We start from the raw sequence: 20,528 nt of genomic DNA, 5'->3' as shown, positions 1-20,528 counted from the left end.
TGGAGAGAAAACAGTGGAGATCAATCACAGAAGGAATAAAGCTTAGGAACAATGCATTTTTTAAATTAATATATATTACACAACTTTAAATCTCTATACTAATATATAACAGTATTTTTAATAAACACCAAGTGCTAGCATCATTATGTATTTAGAATACTGGCTTCATTCAAAATCAGACAACCCTGATTGACTCTGGCTCTGCACAACTAGTTAATTCCTTGACCTTGGGTAAGGCACTTTAACTTCTCTTTATATCAGTTTACTCATCTTTGAAATAAGTGTAATACTACCTATCTTATAAGATTGTTATAAGGATGGGAGATGTCATGTGAAAAAATGCATAAGCTAGCATTTGATGCAAAAATGCTTAATAAAAATGATTGGTAGTTTCATGAAGATCATCAAAATACATTTTAAATTTATGCTCTACTTTTATAGACTAGGAAATGTGTTTGAAAGGTAGAAATGCTCGCTATCAAATGGTTTATTTTAAGCATAAATTGTTCATATTTATAGGAAAAAAATCAGTGCTCTTTGACACACTCCATTGAGCAACAGAGATTGCTAAGATTTAAAAAGCTACTATCTCTTGTCTAATAATCAGTTCCTATATAATGGATATAGGAACATAACTGCCATAATGAGGACAAGATTCAAGTTCCTATTAGAAACCAGTTGAGAAAACTAAGAAAAAAATTCTTTTTAAAGAAATAGTGTTTTAAGATTATTTAATAAATCCCTTCATTTCTTATTTTCATAAATGATAAAACCGAGGAACAGTTAAGCAAGCCAACTTGCTCTTGAGAACAGAGTTACTTAGTGACAGGGTCAGGGCTAAAGTTTAGTGTTCTGAATTTTTGTTCCAGTCTCTCTTAGTAATGTTATTCTATTAGATTATAGGATGAATTTTTATATGTTAATTCATTGATATTTTGAACTTAAACATTTTTACATCAAAGTATGCGTTGTAAGTCTCCCTCTACTTGATATGTCGGTTCTTCCCAAAAGAGACCTGTTACTAGATATTTGAACTCTTTTAAGAAATATTCTTTGCATGTAGAAGTGTGTGTGTGTGCACATACTTCCCTACTTTTGTTTATATAGATGGTAAGGTACTACACTCACAGTTTTGCACCTTGTTTTTATCACTTAAAACTATGTTGGACATTGTTCTATATCACCACATTTAGGTCTTTATTTTATTATGGACATTTTCAAATTCATTCTTTTTTAAAAGCTGTGTACTACCCCATTTATAGATACCATAATTTATTTGATTCATCTCTTAATTATTGACATTTAGGTTGTTTTTAGATTTTTGCCATTACAAACAATGCTCAGTGAATATTCTTGTACATATGTCTACATACACACACTAGTGATTTATAGCATGAATTACTAGAAATGGAATTGCTCAGTCATAGGGTATGTGCATTTTTAGTTTCAGTAGATACTCTATAAAATTGTCTTCCAATCTATACTTCACTCAAAGAGCCATCCTTTCTCTTAAGGGCTTAAAGTCTCAAATCTCTATTTTACTCTATTATTTTAGTTTAATATCTTGGTTTTCAATAATTTTTGAGTCTTGGAAAGGTGAATAGACAACATCACTAACATCTCTCCCTTTTCTCTCCCAACTTCCTACTATATGGAAACACACTACCTTCCTATTGTGTTTTTTTCATGTATTCAGTTATTCTTCCCCTTAGCCAGAATCACATTTCAACCCTTTTTTGTTGGTGATAGTTTGGCAATTCACTTATCTCTGGTGTATTTGACATTAATAATAAGTGAGTTTGTTATTTCAACTGGTAAGTTTTATATTTCACCTTTTGAGATTCTTAACCTGGTAATTAATACACATTTTGTTGATTTGGTTTAAAATATGTTGTGAATTTATGATTATTTTACCTTTCACATAAATCAAAGAATGTAATCTTTGATCTTAACTTTATGATAAAAAAATATTTAAAAATATATTTACCACTGTAAAAAAAAGGATAATTTGATTGTCATACTTTCCTAGAAACAAATGGTGAGACTTAGTACCAAAGCAGCAAATATTTGTTATTTCGTCACAACAGAAAATCAGAATTTTCACTTTAAATCATTAATAAAGTAAAGTAGATTTCACTGTAAATGTAGATTGTATGAGTATCCAGAATTTGATTCACCTTATACTATCACATCTTGACTGCTTTTTTGTTCTAGTTGCCATTATCAGTTAGAGTATCTTACTTCTTGTAAGGCAATCAGCTCAGCCTGAGATAAATATTTTCCCAAGATCAAGAAATAAAAATAATGGTTTTATTGGTTTAACAGTCTCTAATGAGAATACCAGACTCATCTCTAATTAAGTTAAAAGCCATTGGGCTGCAAATAGACACTTTAGTACAGGTAAAGCTACTACTTGTTTGCTGATTCTATCAGATAAATGCAAATTCCAGCAGACACTGAAATGATCCTTTGTTTAGTGGGACTAAATCTTTTAGCCATTAGCCTTTTTGTACTGTTTTCCTTTCTCGTTCCAAGGAACAAAAACAACACGATACATGTTATTGGGCCAAAAAGTCTTGAAATAGGCAAGCAAATTCAAGCAAAGGGAAAGTATAAAATAAAATGTTATAAGGAATATATAAAACAATTCTATAATACATCATAATTACATTGATTTTACATTAAAACAATTAGAAGTTATCAAACCTCAGTTACAGTATTCAGCAATTTTTGTTTTGTCAATCAATAAGGCTTTAAGGAATATCAAACAGATTTGTCTTAGAGGTATTTTAAGTATCATTTTAGAAAATGATACTTCAATGGAAAGAAGGAATCACTAGTTATACTACTAAGTGATTATTGCTCTCTGTTTACTTTACTTTTAATATTTTCATTTTGGAATTATTTGGAAAATAGTAAATATTATTGATAATATTTGGATTCTTGATAATGTTTTACTGTGTACTAGGTCAGGGTTATATAATTTGCTGGGTTCCTAAAAGTAATTTTTATTGCATCTATGAACAAAATTCTTTTCTATGGTATGTATTTCTGATTTTATAATGGAAAAAGTATGCCTGGCATGGAATAGGTGAATGATTTAATTAGCTGTGAGTAAATGGAGCTAGAATATAGCACCTCTGTTAAAGGGACATATCAATATTGCTGAATTTTGGTTTTTTTCTAGCGTAATTGTGAAACATCACACTAAAACTACAAATCAGTGGCCTTTTTTCCTTCCACATTTAAATAAGAGATGAGAGATTGTTAGCATTTCTCTTCATAAGACCTAAAATTATAGCAACCATAGAATGCAATTACAAGACTTTTTCATTTCAATTACATTTGCAAAAAAAACGTAAAAGTCAAGTTGCTTTAAAATTCCAAAACTATCTATTGAGCCTTATAAACAAAAAAAGCTTGAATAAGCTCTAAGTTTTCCCTGTCTCCATCTTAAATTTAAACTACAAAATAAAAGAAGCCAGTGTTTAATGTAAACCTCTTAGTACCCTTAAAAGTTGTTTTCTTCTACTCTAAGAATAATCCATGCTTATTACCGTTTTGAAAAATTGTTTTGATAGAAAATGAGAAGCCATACAATCCAGAAACAACCACCTTTAGCATTTTGGTATATTCTTTCCAGATACTTTTTTAATGTAGTATTGATTGTACCTTATGTACAGTTTTTTATCTTGCTTTTTTTTAACATTATTTATTATAACTTTGTTAACATTTTTAGCAACTACCAACATTTTGAGTTGGAGTACCTTAATTAACTTTTAAAAAGTTATTTTAAAAAATAATTTCTGAACATACATATATACAATCATGTCGCTTAATGACAGGGATACGTCATTATGCAAACATCATAGAGGTCACTTACACAAACTGACATGGCACAGCCTACTACACACCTAGACTGTATGGTATAACCTATTGCTCCTGGACTCTAAGCCTCTACAGCATGTTACTGTACAAAACAATACAAGATTAAATCGAACACAAGATGTATGAGGCTACTGCTGACATAACATGGCATACTGTTTTACAGCAAACTTTTTTTTTGGAGTACACTCTAATGGTAAAAAGTATAGTAAACCCATAACATGGTTGTAAACCAATAACAGTCATTTATTATCATTTATTATCAATTACTACATACTATACATAATTGTACATGCTATACTTTCATAAGACTAGCAGTGCAGTACATTTCTTTACACTAGCATCACCATAAACACATGAGTAACGTGTTGTGCCGCTACATTACAACGGCTCTAATGTCTCTGGGCGATAGGAATTTTTAGCTTCATTATAATTTTATGGGACCACCCTTCTATGTGCAGTCTGTTCTTGACCAAAATGTTGTCATGTGGTACTCCTTTAAAGGGTATTAGATTATACTGTGAATTAATTTTTTTAGAACTAGCAATCTGATGAAAAAGCACCATTTTCCTACACTTAGGAAAAGTGTATTATCTTACCTCTTGTGGTTATGAGTATCTGGATTGCTACAAAACTTTATTTGAAAGTCATCCTTAATATTACCAGGATTCCAATAGAGTTAGGTAGGATCTTTGGACTGCTTTACAATTTTAAGGCAAAAAAAAAATACCCATAGGAATTTTCTGTGGAAAAATATCACTAAATCCCTTGTAAATATTCTCAAAGTAGTAATTGGTAGCCTGTATTATTCGGCACATATGCATAGAGAATAGGCTTAACTGTCTATAATAACGTTCCACTTTCTTTATGATAATGGTATGTTGTTAGGATTTTAAACAACCTTGAGTATATTTAAATTTATTCATTCTTACAATAATTATTTTAGGTCAACTGGCTATTCTGAGGTGATAGTTGTCGTTGGAGGCTGTGAACGAGTTGGAGGATTTAATCTTCCATACACTGAGTGCTACGATCCTGTGACAGGAGAATGGAAGTCTTTGGCTAAGCTTCCAGAATTTACCAAATCAGAGTATGCGGTCTGTGCTCTAAGGAATGACATTCTTGTTTCAGGTAAATAAAGAATTATTATAGTAGCTACTTTTAATTTGAACTTGGCTGTTTGAAATGATGACAGTGTCTCAAAGAAAACAGTCAAAGTGGACATGCCCACTTTGGGTTTATACAACAAATAAAACCAAGAATGACTTTTTGCTTTTAAAAACAGACACAAGGTAATATAGAGTGATTTACAAAAGATTCATCAGAAAACGCCTTTAACCATACATATTTTAACTGTTCTCAGATGCAAATAGAACATGGTATAAACTTTTAAACTTTTACTTATTTACTTTGTTTTAAGAAACACAAAGTATGCAAAGTCAGAAGTACTCATGGACTTCAGTATCTCTAACCTACCCTTGTTTTCTGAAGTTCTCCCCAAAGTTTATGAGATAGGATTTTCTTTAAAATTCTTGAACTTTTTAAATAATATGCGATATGTTACCTCTCAGATCAGACAATAAAATGACAGACTTATACAAAATATAACTACAGTATCTATGGTCTGAAGTCTGTAAATTGGTTGACTAATTTTACCAGTTTTGCAGATTACTATATTACTACACATTGAACAGTGTAACAATACATGCTTTTTTTGTACAATGGTATGCTTTTTAAAAAATGGGTGGTTTTTAAAAAATCCTTTTAAAATAATTCTGTTGTTTGGGTGCTTCTGATGATATCTGACTCCTAAAATTAACTATGGTTAAAATTAACAATGCATTTGTAAAATTCATAGTCTGCATTTTCTTATTTGGGATCTGTAATTATTATTTCTTGAGATAACAATTGGCAAAGTTTAAATCTGCTCTGTAGAACTATTTCTATTAATCTTTAAGGGGTCCTTGTTTCACTTATTGAACTGAATTCCCAAATTCGAGGACTGGGTGAATAAACCCCATGTTTATATACATATATTATTGTTGGTATATATTTATATTGTATGTGTATTTTTTTTTCATTAAAGGCGGAAGAATAAATGGCCGTGATGTCTGGATTTATAATTCACAGTTAAATATTTGGATCAGAGTTGCTTCTCTAAATAAAGGCAGATGGCGTCACAAAATGGCTGTCCTCCTTGGTAAAGTAAGAGAAACCACTTTTTATTACTATTGCTGGTACATTTCCAAAATAAATACCACAGCTGAATCCTTCATTTTAGTCACCCTCTGAGTATTTTGGATTCAAACTGTATTTCCTTCCATTTCTAACCTCAGTAGATAAACTAAAGATATAAACAGTTTGACACTGTACTTTTGAATGGATATTTTGTTCTCCCAATTTGGAATTCGTGGCAGTGCAGCACATTTCTCTTTTCATGCACCATTGGAGTCTAAATGCCTAAGAAGCACTCGAAAATAAAGGAGTTACATCAAGCACAAAAACAGGCCAATGTCTAAATCCAAGCAATCTTTTTCCTTTTACTGACTTGGGCAGTCAAGCAGAGATATATTTATCTAGAGCAATGTTATTTTATCTTTTTTATTCGTATAAGTACAGACCAAACAAATTGAAAATAAATGATAAGATAAACTCACTAACATATTTTAAAATTTCTTATTGACTGCAGATAATACATATAAAAAATATACATAATTTGATTCTGAACCAATTGCTGTCCTTAGGAACTTGAGAATCACTTGTGGACTAGTGGTTACAAACTTAAAAAGCAGCTACACCCTCTTTTTAAAAGCTAAATCTAATTTGAAAAATTTATTCCATGAAACAGATAAATATATAGTAATTACACCAAGGTTTAACATGGGCTCTTTAGCTTTTCCCTACTTCCATCTTTGCCGGCTCTTCCCAAGCCACCTCAAATTAATGAACAGTCTAAGTAAAAGCAGCATACTTGGCTTGTACATGTATTTTTGACTGGTCCCCTAGCACAGCGGTCCCCAGGGACCCGTGCTCCTATGAGAACCTAATGCCTGATGATCTCAGCTGGAGCTGAGACAGTGATGCTAGCACTGGGAAGTGGCTGCAAATACAGATGAAGCTTCAATCACTCGCCCCACCCACCCCACTCATCTCCTGCTGTGTAGCCTGGTTCCTAACAAGCCATGGACTGCTACTGGTCCATGGCCCAGGGGTTGGAGACCTCTGCCCTAGCACCCCTTTCGAAAAGATCACTACCTCTTAGGCACTCCTCTGGAGACATTTTAGAGCCACCAATGAGAAAACAAAACTGCTCTAATGGAAACAGAGATGGTGCCAGGAACCCTTCCCACCCAGCCTCCCATCAGTCCTTTTCCCCTCCCCCGTATTGCCACAAAGGCTTCCTGAAATGTCTGTACTATAGAATTCTAGAGCTTCTCAAAGCACAGTTTAGAAAGCTACTGTCAGTTCCCAAGGATATTGATCTAGTGTGCTGCTGCTATCAACAAGATCATTGAAATAATGAGGACTTTGAGAGAGATGTATTAGAAATAAAATATTTTCTAAACTGACTGATTTGTCATTCTCTACTGTGTTATATCGTTTTGGTAGCTATGTCTCAAAAATGACAGAATATTACTAAAAGGGGGCAATTAAAATAAGGGATTGGAAAGAGATGATTTCTGACTAAAAAAGTTACAATTATTTAGTCTGGACAAACAAAGGCATTGAAAATGATTATGTCTCAAATGCTATATATGGATTGGTGAACACAAATTTCTTTGAGAAATATTAGTATACTTGTCTTGAAGGTACTCAAAACTTGGAATCATTAAATCAAGAAATTAGAGGAATCCTTCCTACCTTACACAACAAGTACTCAATCCTAAAATTTACATTATCTTAAAACTTACAATATAGGCTGAATTCAAACCTATAAAATTATTTACATTTATAAAATCTGTCAGTTAAAGAACCCTAGGATGATTTGGAATATAGAATCTTAAAGCAGGAAGGAATCTTAGAGAAAACTTAATGTACCTTTTTTAAGTCATAAACTGAATCCAAAGAGATCAAGTCACTTGCTCAAGGTTACACAGAAAATGATGAAGCATGAGCAAAAGCTCAGATTTCCTTAATCCAGAGACCTTTTATCTTGATGCTCACAACATATATTTTTAATTTATGCATGTGTAAAAGTAGTATTAAAGTTTAATCTTCAAAATTATATTATGTGATAACTGCTGTTATTGTCCACACTTTTAAATTGAGGAAATTAAGACTAAGTCTCAGAGAGGATAAGTAAGCTGCCCAAGGTCTTACATTGTGTGACTGAGCTACATATGAACACTTCCTCTCCTGACTTCAGAGCCTGTGTTCTTGATTGCTACATTGTACCACAGTTTCCATCCCTCTTCTAACTGCATAATTTGATTAAATTACTTAACCTCTCTGAGCTGCATGGTATTGGGAGAACAAACCCACCAAAAGATCATTTTAACATAATGTGAGAAATACAAGATAGTAATGGCTTTGGCTACTATAGAAATTGTAACACAAAGATAAATTGTGGACAGACTTTGAATGACAATGTATAAAATTTGGCCTTAACCCTTAGGCATTCATTGTTGAACTATTAAAAGGAGTTGATGAGGTGTTTTGGGAAGATTAATCTGTGGTTTAGAGTGGAAGCCAGAAGATTAATTGAGAGGTATGAAATGACATGGACCCTGAAGGAAGATAGTGGCAATGGGAAAAAAAAAAAAGGAGGGACAGATGTGAGAGATACTGTAAAAGAAGACTGTAGTTAATTAGATATGGAGGGAAGAGTTGATGATGACTGTCCATTAAAAGAACTATGGGTGTTAAACTGGACAACGCCTCTAAGTTAAAAGTTTCTTACATATCTCATGATGTTCTGGACTATTTTGCAAATAAATCATTTAATAAATGGCTTGTTGATTAGTTCATCTGGCATATAAAGATATTAATTTGCCCTACCTTCCTCATATTTGTGAAAAGAAAATGTATACGAAAGCCCTTTGAAATATACAGTATAGAGTTCACTATATGTCAGAGAGGCTAAAATGAAGAAAAAGATAAGCCCTGCCTTCAAAGATCTTACAGTCTAGTAATCCTTACCTAATATTTTAGTTTCATAGCTTTATTCCTTTATCATAATCAAATATTTTCATTATCTATTTTGAACATTTAAGCTAAATCATGTAATTCTCAACTTCAGCAGTACCATCCCTAAGGAGGCGAAAATTTGTTCTTGAGCGAGTAAAAAAAATTGTACTGTTTCATATATAAAGCACAGATATACATATAGTACATAAACAGATATACAGTTATCTGTGGTATTAAATTTTCATTGGAGGAGGCTATTATTTAAAAAAAAAAAAAGTATAAAAAGACTCCTTGATGGTGGTAAGAGGATGAAATGTTTTAAAAAGTTCCAGAAACTGAGCTAAATATATTGCAATTATGATTATCAAGGACTCTTTATGGGGAGAGATCATTTACTTCTTTAGCCAACTAGTTCAAAATTCAGACTTTCGATAATTTAGATTTTTCCTTGTATTTTATATATAGGTATATGTTGTTGGAGGCTATGATGGGCAAAACAGACTTAGCAGCGTAGAATGTTATGATTCCTTTTCAAATCGATGGACTGAAGTTGCTCCCCTTAAGGAAGCAGTGAGTTCTCCTGCTGTGACTAGCTGTGTAGGCAAATTGTTTGTGATTGGTGGAGGACCTGATGATAATACTTGTTCTGATAAGGTAAGCCATGTTCTCTTATAGAAATTACCAATGATATATACAAGAACAGAAATGCAGAAGGCTTATCAAGTAGGTAGCAAGATCCCTTAGGCGAAGAGCCTTTTAAAAACTGATACTTTATACTTTAGGGGGAGAACACTGAATTTCGAGTTGCTAAAGTGAGATCCTTATATAGCTAACAATTTGCTGTAAAAAGCATGGTCCAGTCTTTTTGAAATGAGACTAATCTCAATGTTGAGATCTTACACTAAATAAATTGTTTTAAACCTTTTGCTTTTATAGTCTTCAGAATCAAAAAACTGGAAGCGAATTAGCAAAGGGTTAGACAGTAACTAATTATACTGCTTCCAACTGGGTCATTTTCTGCATACTTTAGAAGTATTTTTAGAATGAAGAAGAGGAGAGGAAACCTCTGTAATATAAATAGAGGATGGCTCAAAGTTGTTGCATTTCATTGAACTCCTAAGACAAAAGACCTTATGCCACCTTGACATCTCAGGAAATACCATGTTTATTCTGGAAACAGGTTATCTATTGTCTAATAGGTTTAGCAATAGTTAGCTGAATTTTGTCAATTAATTTTTTTTCTAAATTAACTTTTAATATAACGTGGTCAAAAGTTACATATTTAAAATTTGTTAATCCAGAATTTGTGATGATTCAAAGCATACTGAATTGAGATTTCCTTGTGTTCTTTTGTAAAAAGGGCTCCCTAAAAGAGTAAAGAAATTATTTTCAGATCGAAACATAGTAATTCTATATAACACAATTTTTTGTTAATTTTACTGGAAATAAGTAAAGCAAACCTGGTAGCCATTCATCCTAGAATGAATCTGTTACTTTATTCAGCTTCATAGTAATAAATTTGTATTTCCTTTGAGAATTTCATAATTCAGACATTTCACTATCAAGCTAACCTCCCTTAATTCTGTGAATTAATGGGATTTGAGTTTTAATCATGTTTCTATTTACTGGTTAACCTTTTATTAAGCAAATTTACACTTTTTAAAATTTTTAATTAAATATTTCTATATATTATTAGGTTCAGTCCTATGATCCAGAAACCAATTCTTGGCTACTTCGTGCAGCTATCCCAATTGCCAAGAGGTGTATAACAGCTGTATCCTTAAACAACCTGATATATGTTGCTGGTGGACTGACCAAGGCAATATACTGTTATGATCCAGTTGAAGATTACTGGATGCATGTACAGAATACATTCAGCCGGCAGGTAATAACATAAAACAGTCCCAAAGAAATTGAATATAGGAGGGACCAAGTACATGATCTTTATGAATATACTGTAATTCCACTATTAAAATGTTTCATATGTGCTTGAATTATTTCATAATTTTTTAAAACTCCACATAAAGCATATAGTATACCTGTTGTGAATTCCTTTCAAGGAATTGTTTTATTGAAATATCTTAACTTTTTACCATCCCATGGTGAAATAGCTATTGCACTTGGTCTGTTGATTTTTTCCCCTTGACCTTTTTCTGAATCTTGTTTTGGTCCTTAGCCCTCTCTCTTGCATATTTCAAAAGATAAGAAATACTCTCAAACTGATTTTTTCTTTCCGTAGTAAGAAGCTACTTTGTTGTGGGGTTTCTTTGTTGTTATAATGGAAATGGCTGTGCTCAGTGTCTTCATCCACATACTCCAGCCTATATCTATCTCCCTACTTCCCCTCCAACCCCCAACTTCCAGAAGGCCTTCGCTCAGCATTTGATTCATGGCTCCACACTCCTTTCTTCTACCACCAAAATGCTTGATGGTTCTCATGCTGGAGATCTGGCTCTACCTATACTACTCTAGAGATGTTGTTCTCCCAAAGGTCATTACTAATACTCTCCCACTTTCATTCATATTCTTATCTTTTTCTACCCAACCCTTAAACGTGGGTATTCTTTGAGCCTCTTTTCCCTGCCCTCTTCCCAGTTTATTCTCTATTCCTGAATAATCTCACCTACTGCCCAGTAGTGATGACTTCAAGTGTCTATCTCCATTAAAACCTCTCAGTTGTGCTACAGACAAATTCCCAACTGCTTATTTGATGTTTTCTAAGAGTGTTCTTCCCCAAGCCTACTTTTTCTGTTTCAAAACAACCTAGTGAATGGAAAAACTCTATATCTCCCTTGTACTCAAAACACTTCTGACACCTGATATGTGGGTTTATTCTAACACCAATCAATTCTTTAACACAAGCTGAGTGTCTTACAATTCAGTTCAGTTCTGACACTATCTACCTGGAGTTAGTGTTAGATTACACAAGATAAGGGCTCAGTCCCACTAGACTGCGCCTGCTTCAGATGCCAGTCACAAATCCTAGGTTGTCCCCAGCATTTATGACTGACTGGCTAGAAATCATAGTCCCCAGAACCCCCTTCTCAGGTTTGATAATTTGCTAGAACAACACTTACTTATGTTTACCAGTTTATTATGTAATAAGGGATATTATAAAAGAGACATATGAATAGCCAGATGAAGAGGTACATAGGGTGAGGTCCAGAAGGGTCCTAAGCACAGGAGCTTCCGTCCTTGTGGAGTTGAGGTACACCACCCTCCCAGAACATGGATGTGCTCACCAACTTGCAAGCTCTCCAAATCCTGTACTTTGAGATTTTTATGGAGGCTTCATCATGTAGGCATGACCCATTATTAACTCAATTTCCAGCCCTTCTCCCCTTTCCAGAGAATAAGGGGTAGGACTGAAAGTTCCAAGCTTCTGTTTATGGCTTGATCCTTCTGGTGACCAGCCCTTATCAAGAAGCCCACCAAGAGACACTCCTATCACCCAGGAAATTCCAAGGGATTAGGAGCTCTGTGTCAGGAACTGGGGGAAGAGAGAAATATATATATATTTCCTGTTATTTCATACCTAGAAACTTAATTTTTTAGATTTTCCTCACTTTCTTTTAAATTAAATAAATCTAGCATATCAGTTCTATGTCCTCAGAGTTTCTCCTTTTCTTTTCAGTGCCTATTCTTACCTAAACTAAAACAATGATAATCTAGTATCCCTTTTTCTAATGTCTTGCTTCTCTAACCCATTGTGCTACCAGTTATTTTCCAACAAACATAATTATGTCTTTTCTCTGATTGGAAACCTACTGAATAAAATCCAAAAGTTATCCCACTTCATTCAAAGTCTTCTGTTGTCTGACCTCTGCTTGCCTTTTCAGCTTCACTTTCTGCAACTTTACACCAATTACATTAAATTTCAGTTACTTGTATTCTCTATACATATCTCCTATTTCTTGCCTTGGTTCATTCTGTTCTCTTAGCCTTTAATGCCTTTTCTGCCTTCTCTGCTTGTGAGTCTACACATTTTTCAGACCACTCCATAGTTATAGCAAACTGAGATTATCTGTTCAGAATTCATGGTTTTTTTTTTTTTTTCCTGATCTGTCATTGCACTTACAACTCTATTATGGCAGTCATATATCCCCTTATGGGTATATAAATGTTTATTTTTATGCTGAAATTCAGTTGAGGATACTTTTTTTCTAACTCATCTCTTATGTATCTTGCATTTATTGGTGCTTGGTAAATATTTATTAAATTAGTAAACAAATGAGACAATGAAGTAACAGAAGGACCTAATCTGAAGACAATCTTATCTGCAAGTTACATAAGAGGTATAGACTATAACGACAATCAGTAGGGTTTGAGTATAACACAATTTTTCTAAAGTTGTTGACACTGAGCTATAGTCTCCAATTAGGAATGTATTCAGAGTAAAATTTCCCCAACTGGTGAAGGGACATAGTAAAATCTTCAGCTTTATGATATAGAGGGAATATAATCTTCTATCCCTCCAATATCACACTTAAGTAAAATGAATCACATTTCTCTAGCTCAGTGGCCTCTCCTGGAAGGGACAGTCCAGCTTTGTAAAGGGGAGAGTGTGTGCCCTACGACATAAGAACTCACATTGTGGTTAACATTCATCTGTGTGACAAACATTTACACTTATTTCTATATTTTTTTTAACAAAGCTTTTTTCCATTGGTTTATTACAGTGACTATTTAAAAATATAATACATTTTCACTAAGAATTACTATTCATTTAGAACTTGGCTATACTGTATAAAATTATAACAGGGCTTAGAAAGATAATTGCCAGCATCTAGCATAATGCAGGGCATACAATGCTTATGTTCTTAACTAAATGATTGAGAAACAAACAACAGGACACACAGGACACACATGGCACATTTTCTCTATTTAGGCAATGAATAACAATGATGTCAGAAATTTCAAGGAAAAAACATTTAGATCAGAAATATGTTAAATCTATTATAAAAACAAAGCACTGAAGTTTGGGTCTAATATTCTATGTCAAGTCTCTTGAAGCAAACAATACTGAGATTTCTGGGATTATCTGTTTCTCCCCGGTCCATTCTTACTATTAGTACCTTTAAGTATATCTATGTATATATTATTGATAGGCAAATTTCGAACCATCTCTGTTTGCCTACCCTTTTAATGCTAATCAATGGAAAAGAATAAGTCAACTGTAACTGTACGGTAGACAGTTACTTAGCTCTAAGGCTGTGTTTTTTTAAACATTTAGAACCCTGATGATAACAAAAAAGAAAGAGTGCAAAAATGAGCTCTTTTTTTTGTAGCCCAAATGGACCCAGCATTTTCGCCATCTATTCCTCCCCATCATGCTTCTTGACTTTGCATAATTCCAGAAGCCACAACTTGCTATTTTAAACATATTTTACTCTTTAACTTTCACCAGAAACATCCTTTAAAAATTTGTGGGATTTTTTTTTTAAGTCAATGACAAAGATTTTTTTTTTAGCCTTCAGTAGACCAGGTATTTAAGATATCATTAAAGTTTAGAATAACAAATGAAAAGAAATCCGATTTCTCTTTCTTTATTGTTGGCATTTAAGCAGTATTTTAAAATAATAATTAAGGAGAGGGGTTTTATTACAATATTTGGGTCATGTTTCATTTTAGTCTTGAAAAATAACTTCATGTATTGATTAATTTTTTTACTAGCTGTGATTACTCTTGAGATTCTCATAGAGCAAAATAAACTATTATATCTGGTACAAGTAATTTCCTGATATGAATGAAAAACTGTTTTCAAGGTTGCTTGCTTCATTTAATTCTGAACTTGAATATCTGAAATGATGTTAATAATAAGATCCTGTAATTATATAGTTTAAGAATCATCATCAAGGTAACTATAAGATTCAGTAGTGTAAGGAAGCTTGTGAAAGCTAAGGATGTCATTGTTTTTTATTGTATTCAGAACTTTTGGAATTTATAGAAAGAGCTCATTGTTCTTTAGATGAGAAATGTTATAGTTTGGTACATAATTGGTACAATTTATGGGTGGTATTCTGGATAAACTATTTATTAATGATAATTGGCCAAGTTATTCTGGGTATATAAAAACTCTTAATATAGGCATTTTTAAGTACTCACTAATTCTTTTAGACCTGAAGATACTATCTTCTATTATATGTCTACCAGAATTTGATTTTTTTCTACAACAGCAAAATTTATAGATATACAACAAATCTAGTCAAGTAAAAAATGTTTATTGTACTCAGTAGAACCATCTCATTCTTGGTTATGTGGAAACAGGATAATAATATGCAATAACCTTCTCAATTAAAATGAAATGTAAATAGAATATTTGACCCGCAGCATAACCAGATCCATGCAATAGTGAGACAATTTAATGTAACTTCTTTCTTTGAAGAATCACTTTCATCCTTGCAAGAATATTTGTTTTATATAGTAATTATATTGTTGATAGAGAAGAATACAATTCAGCTAAGAATTTCCATTATGTGGAAAGAACTGTTAAAAAGTTATTTGGCGAGTTCCTGTGTCCCAGCCAAGGGCCCTAATAGCGCTTTTTTAATTTAATTATAACTCTTTCTCTCATTCATTTAACTTGTGGGTAATCTCATATAATAAATAATGTGCCCTGTCATTGGTCATATTTTAGCCACCTTCTATAATAAAGGACCCTCCTGTAATAGGAAAAGCAAGCTAAGCTCTTCAAAGATTTTTTTTTCAACTATCACGAAGTTAAAACCCTTCTCAGTCCACCACCCCCAGTCCAACTTCACCTCCCATATCTTGGCCCCAATCACTAACATACATTCTGTCTTAACACTCCCTTCACTCATGCAAAATTACCTAGAGCACTCACACATAGAGCAAGAGTTGGGCAAAAGGAATTTACTTCATGTCTCCTTTTTTTTGACTGTGTTAAAGTGTGTTGTATTTTACTTTTCAGTTTGCTACCAAATCCCTTACCTTCAACGGTTAATTTTTTTTTTTTTTTTATCTATTTGGTTAAACAGGAAAACTGTGGAATGTCTGTGTGTAATGGTAAAATATATATCCTGGGTGGAAGACGGGAAAACGGAGAAGCCACAGACACTATTCTCTGTTATGATCCTGCGACAAGTATCATCACAGGGGTAGCCGCAATGCCCAGGCCAGTGTCCTATCATGGCTGTGTGACTATTCATAGATACAATGAGAAATGCTTTAAGCTCTAAAGCCAGGATACTTCACCCAAGAAGCCACATCGATCCAAGATGAGAGATTTTAAAAACTCAGAGTGGGAACTTGGCATATCTCATTTGTGCTATATACACAAAAAGTAAAAATAATAATTCTGGTGCCTTTCCCCCCCAAAATATCAATCTTTCAAACTGTAATAAAGCCTTACCTGTAACTGAAAAAAAAAAAAAAGATTTTTGTTGTTGTTAGTAATAGTAGTGTTGCTCAGGCTTTGAGAATGTCTCTTTGTAAGCATCTGTAAGAAACATATGTGGAATAGGAAATAGGAAATATATGTGTCTGCATATATTTTAGGAATTTGTGAATGGTCTCTTCATTTATATATGTTCATCTGCAAGGCTATATATTCCTTACTTAGTCGTGTGTATATAAAAATTGCATGACTTAAGGCTTCATTTAGGTTGACTCACGTAATGCTCAGAATGCATTCTAAGAGGGGAAAAAATCAATTTTAAAAGTCTTTGTCACTAAAACTGTATCCAAACTGATTAATTTTGAGGGTTTTTTTTATGTAATTGATAAAAATGTGATGACAACAATCTGAGTGTCATAAAATATTAAATGATCATGACTTTATTCTTATAATTGCTGTCTTATATTAAACATATTTCTGAGAAGAAGTTGAGTAGGAGATACAAAAGTAGATACTCCTAAAATTGGAATTAAAATAACAGATTAATTCCTAAGAAAAAATTATTTAAGACCCATTGAAGGGAAAATGACTCATTGTGGCTCTCAAAGTATTAATGTATCGTCTCTGAATCCTCTAAGGAAGTTCCTTTTCTTGAACCTGGCAAAGGAGTTGAAATCCATTTCACAATATTACCTTGTGAAAAACAGGGACAGATTTTTCTCCCTAGCCCAGTAGGATTTGACCTCATTAGTATGGTGCTTTGGGTGAGGGCCTCCTCCCTGGTTATCCTACTTTCTTGTGAACATCTAAAAATCCTGGGAGTCTCTACTGTTAAGTTGTCTTTAAAGGATAAACCGGGGACTACCTATCTCAGTGGGTCTATTTTTCTTTTAAAATTAGCTCTCTGAAAAAAACTAACAGCAACAGTTGTAGTCTTCTAAGATAAATCTGTTTTTTGATACCCATGTGTAAAATATTGATCAACATTCTCAAACTTCTATACAACAAATTGCCCTTGTCTCGATTTTCCAACTCCGGTTTATAAAGCTTACAAGTTTTCAGAGAGGAATATAAAATTTTTTCTAAGGCAAATGGAGTATCAGGAACTACAACATAAGTGATTTTTGTTATTTCTGGGTGAATAGATATAATTTACAACATTTTAGGGATGTTCCAGGTAGCCTGGAACTTCTCAGGCACTATTGTCATCTCACATTATAATTATATACTCTTTGTCATAGGAGAGATGGTGCAAATATCTGATTATAGTGTCACCAGATTTTTGTTAAAACTAAGGTAGTAATTGAAAACTTAATATTGATAAACTACTTTTTTTTCTCAACATAGAATGATACCGAGATTTCAAATAAAGACTACAGCATCAACTTGGATGCTTAGCTGGAATCTGAATTCTGAGGAAAACTCTGAAAAACTTACACATTTTTAGGGAATTTTTGCTTTTTGAATCATAATTTGAAATGATATGTACCTTTTTCTGATAATTATCAGAGCAATTCAAAAAACAATGTTCTGTCATTTTGGTTGAAAGACAATTGTAAGTACAATTAGTATACTTATTTTAATTTTCAAATAAACATCTACTTTTGCATTATACTTCTTGTAGATAATGGGACCTACTTAGTTCAGAAATTGAGATACTGTATGAGAAAAGTGTAAATGCTGAGGATTATACAAATGACACTTGTTTTTTTCATATTTATTTGTAAGATGACGTCCATCCATAAATACAGACACTTCACACAAAAATTCTTTCTCAAGATAACTTGCATTCTAGTATTTTTGTCTATTGTAAAAGTATTAACTATTTACTTATATTTTGTTATTCACTTATTTTTAATATTCATGTGTTCATTATAGTAAATTTGAAATGAAATTTGATAGAACAGAATTGGTTTAAATATAGGCCTCATACCAATATTGTCTAATTTTTCCTCTACATAATTTAAAGCTACATAAATTAAATAGGCCATCAAGAACTTAACTTGAATACTAGGAAATCAGAGTAACCATTTTTAAAGTTACCCAAATGATAATTTAATTTCCTTTAATTGTTTACCTTCCTTTACTGATTTTTGATAAATAATGATATTAGCATTGATAAACTAAAAAAGAATTTTAGACTATAATTAGTATATCAAAAGAAATATATCAACCAAATTGGTGTCAAATTATATTCTTACTGTCATCACACCGTTGATTTTCTTTTGATAGGTAATGCTCATATAAGCCTTCAGGTTAGTATATATGTATATACATGTATATATGTAGGTTGATAGTATGGTCATGTACACACATATATACAGACACCCAGAATTGTATCAGTTTGTAACGGTCAGAAAAAAGCACATAAATTAAAAAATAATTGACCTTATTCAATTCAATTCCAGAAGATTATTTAGGCATTTCTAGAATACCGTTTTACATTTGAAAGTACATGATGAATATTAATATGATGACAAATACAGTTAGAATCTATATAATACATATGGTTTTACAAGGTCAGAAAACATATTGGAGGTAGAGATGTATTTGCTAAACCCACTCGGTGGGAAAGGCAATTGAAGGTTATGGTTTGTGGATCAGCAGAAAAGTACAGTTTGTTTTTTTCATGAATTTGCATTCTTTTCCATGTGTTCCTATATGTGAGTGAACTATTGAGTGGTCTAATTCTTACCACAGAAGACCTTCCTTTTCTTCTCTACTCTTCCCACTGACTTTGCAGCACAGGTATGAAATCGTAGCCTATTGGATCTTCAGTAACCATTTTTTTTCTAGATGACTGAAATATAGATATTTACTACGTTTAAACAAGCTGTTAAGAAAAATGATGTAAATACTCAGGGAGGGTATTAACTTGTCATTTTTGCCTATTTGGGGGGTTTAAAATGCCATAACTAAGTAACCTTCGGTTCATGATTCTAGAGTAAATTTTATTTGGTAAAGGGGCTTCACACATGGCGGTGGTTGAACATTCATTCTTTTACATTTAGAAAGATGAAAATGTTTTGTGGACTGATACATTTTCTCTTAGCGAATATGAATTGTTTATGTATCTCTACTGTCAAATACCCTTTTTGAAACTCAGGAAAGACAAAGGTTCAATTATACTACTTTTGTCAATATGCAAACCAGGTATGTTTTTTTCCTGTTGTCTGGATATGGCAATAGATTTTTTTTTTAATTGCTGTGAGAATCCATACGTGAAAAGAGAGGGATTGATTTATTTGTGTGTGCCTGCTATGTCTTGAGATTTATATGTGGAAAAGACATCTACTCCAGACTATTTTCAAAGAGGAGAGATTGCTATTTATGTGGTGCCAAGTGATAAGATAATGTCTCCTAAAGGCTTCCTATGGACTGCCATTATTTTAGTAAACTCAAGACACCAGTTAACCTCAACATAATTTTGGCCTTATTAGAATTTGTTGTGCATTATATTGAAAGCCAAGTTTACATCACCTCACCCCATTATTCTTTTTAGTTAAATAAAAAAATTCACCATACCACATAACCAGAATGGGGCAATTTGGTTGACCTTTAAGTCAATAGGTTTGACTAGCTAGCTATACTTATCGTCATATCTAATGCTAGGCACCAGAAACCACTTGAGCCAGGAGTGTGAATTGATAATTCCAGAGATGTTTTCAACATAATTCAAACATTTTTAAATGTTTTATATGAATGTTTTACATTTGTGTGATTGCCTAGATATTAAATTTACTTAGTGCTAGAGATAATCATAAATAATTTTTTTAAAAAACAGCAGTAGTCATAACTTATTTTGTGTATTGTTCCAAAGAAAAGAATTTGTTTTAATGTTTTAAAAATCACTGCATCTGAATTTGTGCCTTAAGTTCTCTAGTGCTATTTCAACTTTTTTCCAATCTAAATAAAGCTTACCTTAGATAAGTTTCATATTTGTTTCCTATAGAGTAAATAAACTTAATTTTTTTTTTCATTTAAGTCCTTCTTAAGTTTTATAATGAGCACCAACTGTGTGGTGCTCGGCCAAATGAGAATGTTAAGAGAGGCTGAGTGTTTGGAGTTTTTATATTTTTGGGTTGGGTTTTATTGGTTTTAATACCAAGGTGCTTTTTAAGATATTCAGAAAAACGTCCATCTGACATCGATTAAGCCC

At 32.7% G+C, this 20,528-nt stretch overlaps 1 protein-coding gene across 8 annotated transcripts in view; it reads left to right on the top strand.

Annotated features, from left to right (window-relative positions):
* Window positions 1-20,305, top strand: part of KLHL24 (kelch like family member 24) — a 38,363-nt gene extending 18,058 nt beyond the window's left edge. For all 8 annotated transcript variants that reach the window (XM_011382665.2, XM_011382681.2, XM_011382647.2 and 5 more), the window contains 5 exons: window positions 4,832-5,016; window positions 5,972-6,090; window positions 9,478-9,666; window positions 10,709-10,897; window positions 16,011-20,305. In XM_011382665.2, coding sequence (XP_011380967.1) covers window positions 4,832-5,016; window positions 5,972-6,090; window positions 9,478-9,666; window positions 10,709-10,897; window positions 16,011-16,211 — 883 coding nt within the window. In that variant the 3' untranslated portion in view covers window positions 16,212-20,305. The remainder of the gene's footprint in view (window positions 1-4,831; window positions 5,017-5,971; window positions 6,091-9,477; window positions 9,667-10,708; window positions 10,898-16,010) is intronic.
* The last annotated feature ends 223 nt before the right edge of the window (window positions 20,306-20,528 follow it).

The sequence above is a fragment of the Pteropus vampyrus genome, unplaced genomic scaffold (assembly GCF_000151845.1).
Source record: "Pteropus vampyrus isolate Shadow unplaced genomic scaffold, Pvam_2.0 Scaffold14, whole genome shotgun sequence".
NCBI classification, from domain to species: domain Eukaryota; kingdom Metazoa; phylum Chordata; class Mammalia; order Chiroptera; family Pteropodidae; genus Pteropus; species Pteropus vampyrus.
Note: the sequence above shows the minus strand (reverse complement) of the source record. Positions and strands in the feature narration are given on the sequence as shown.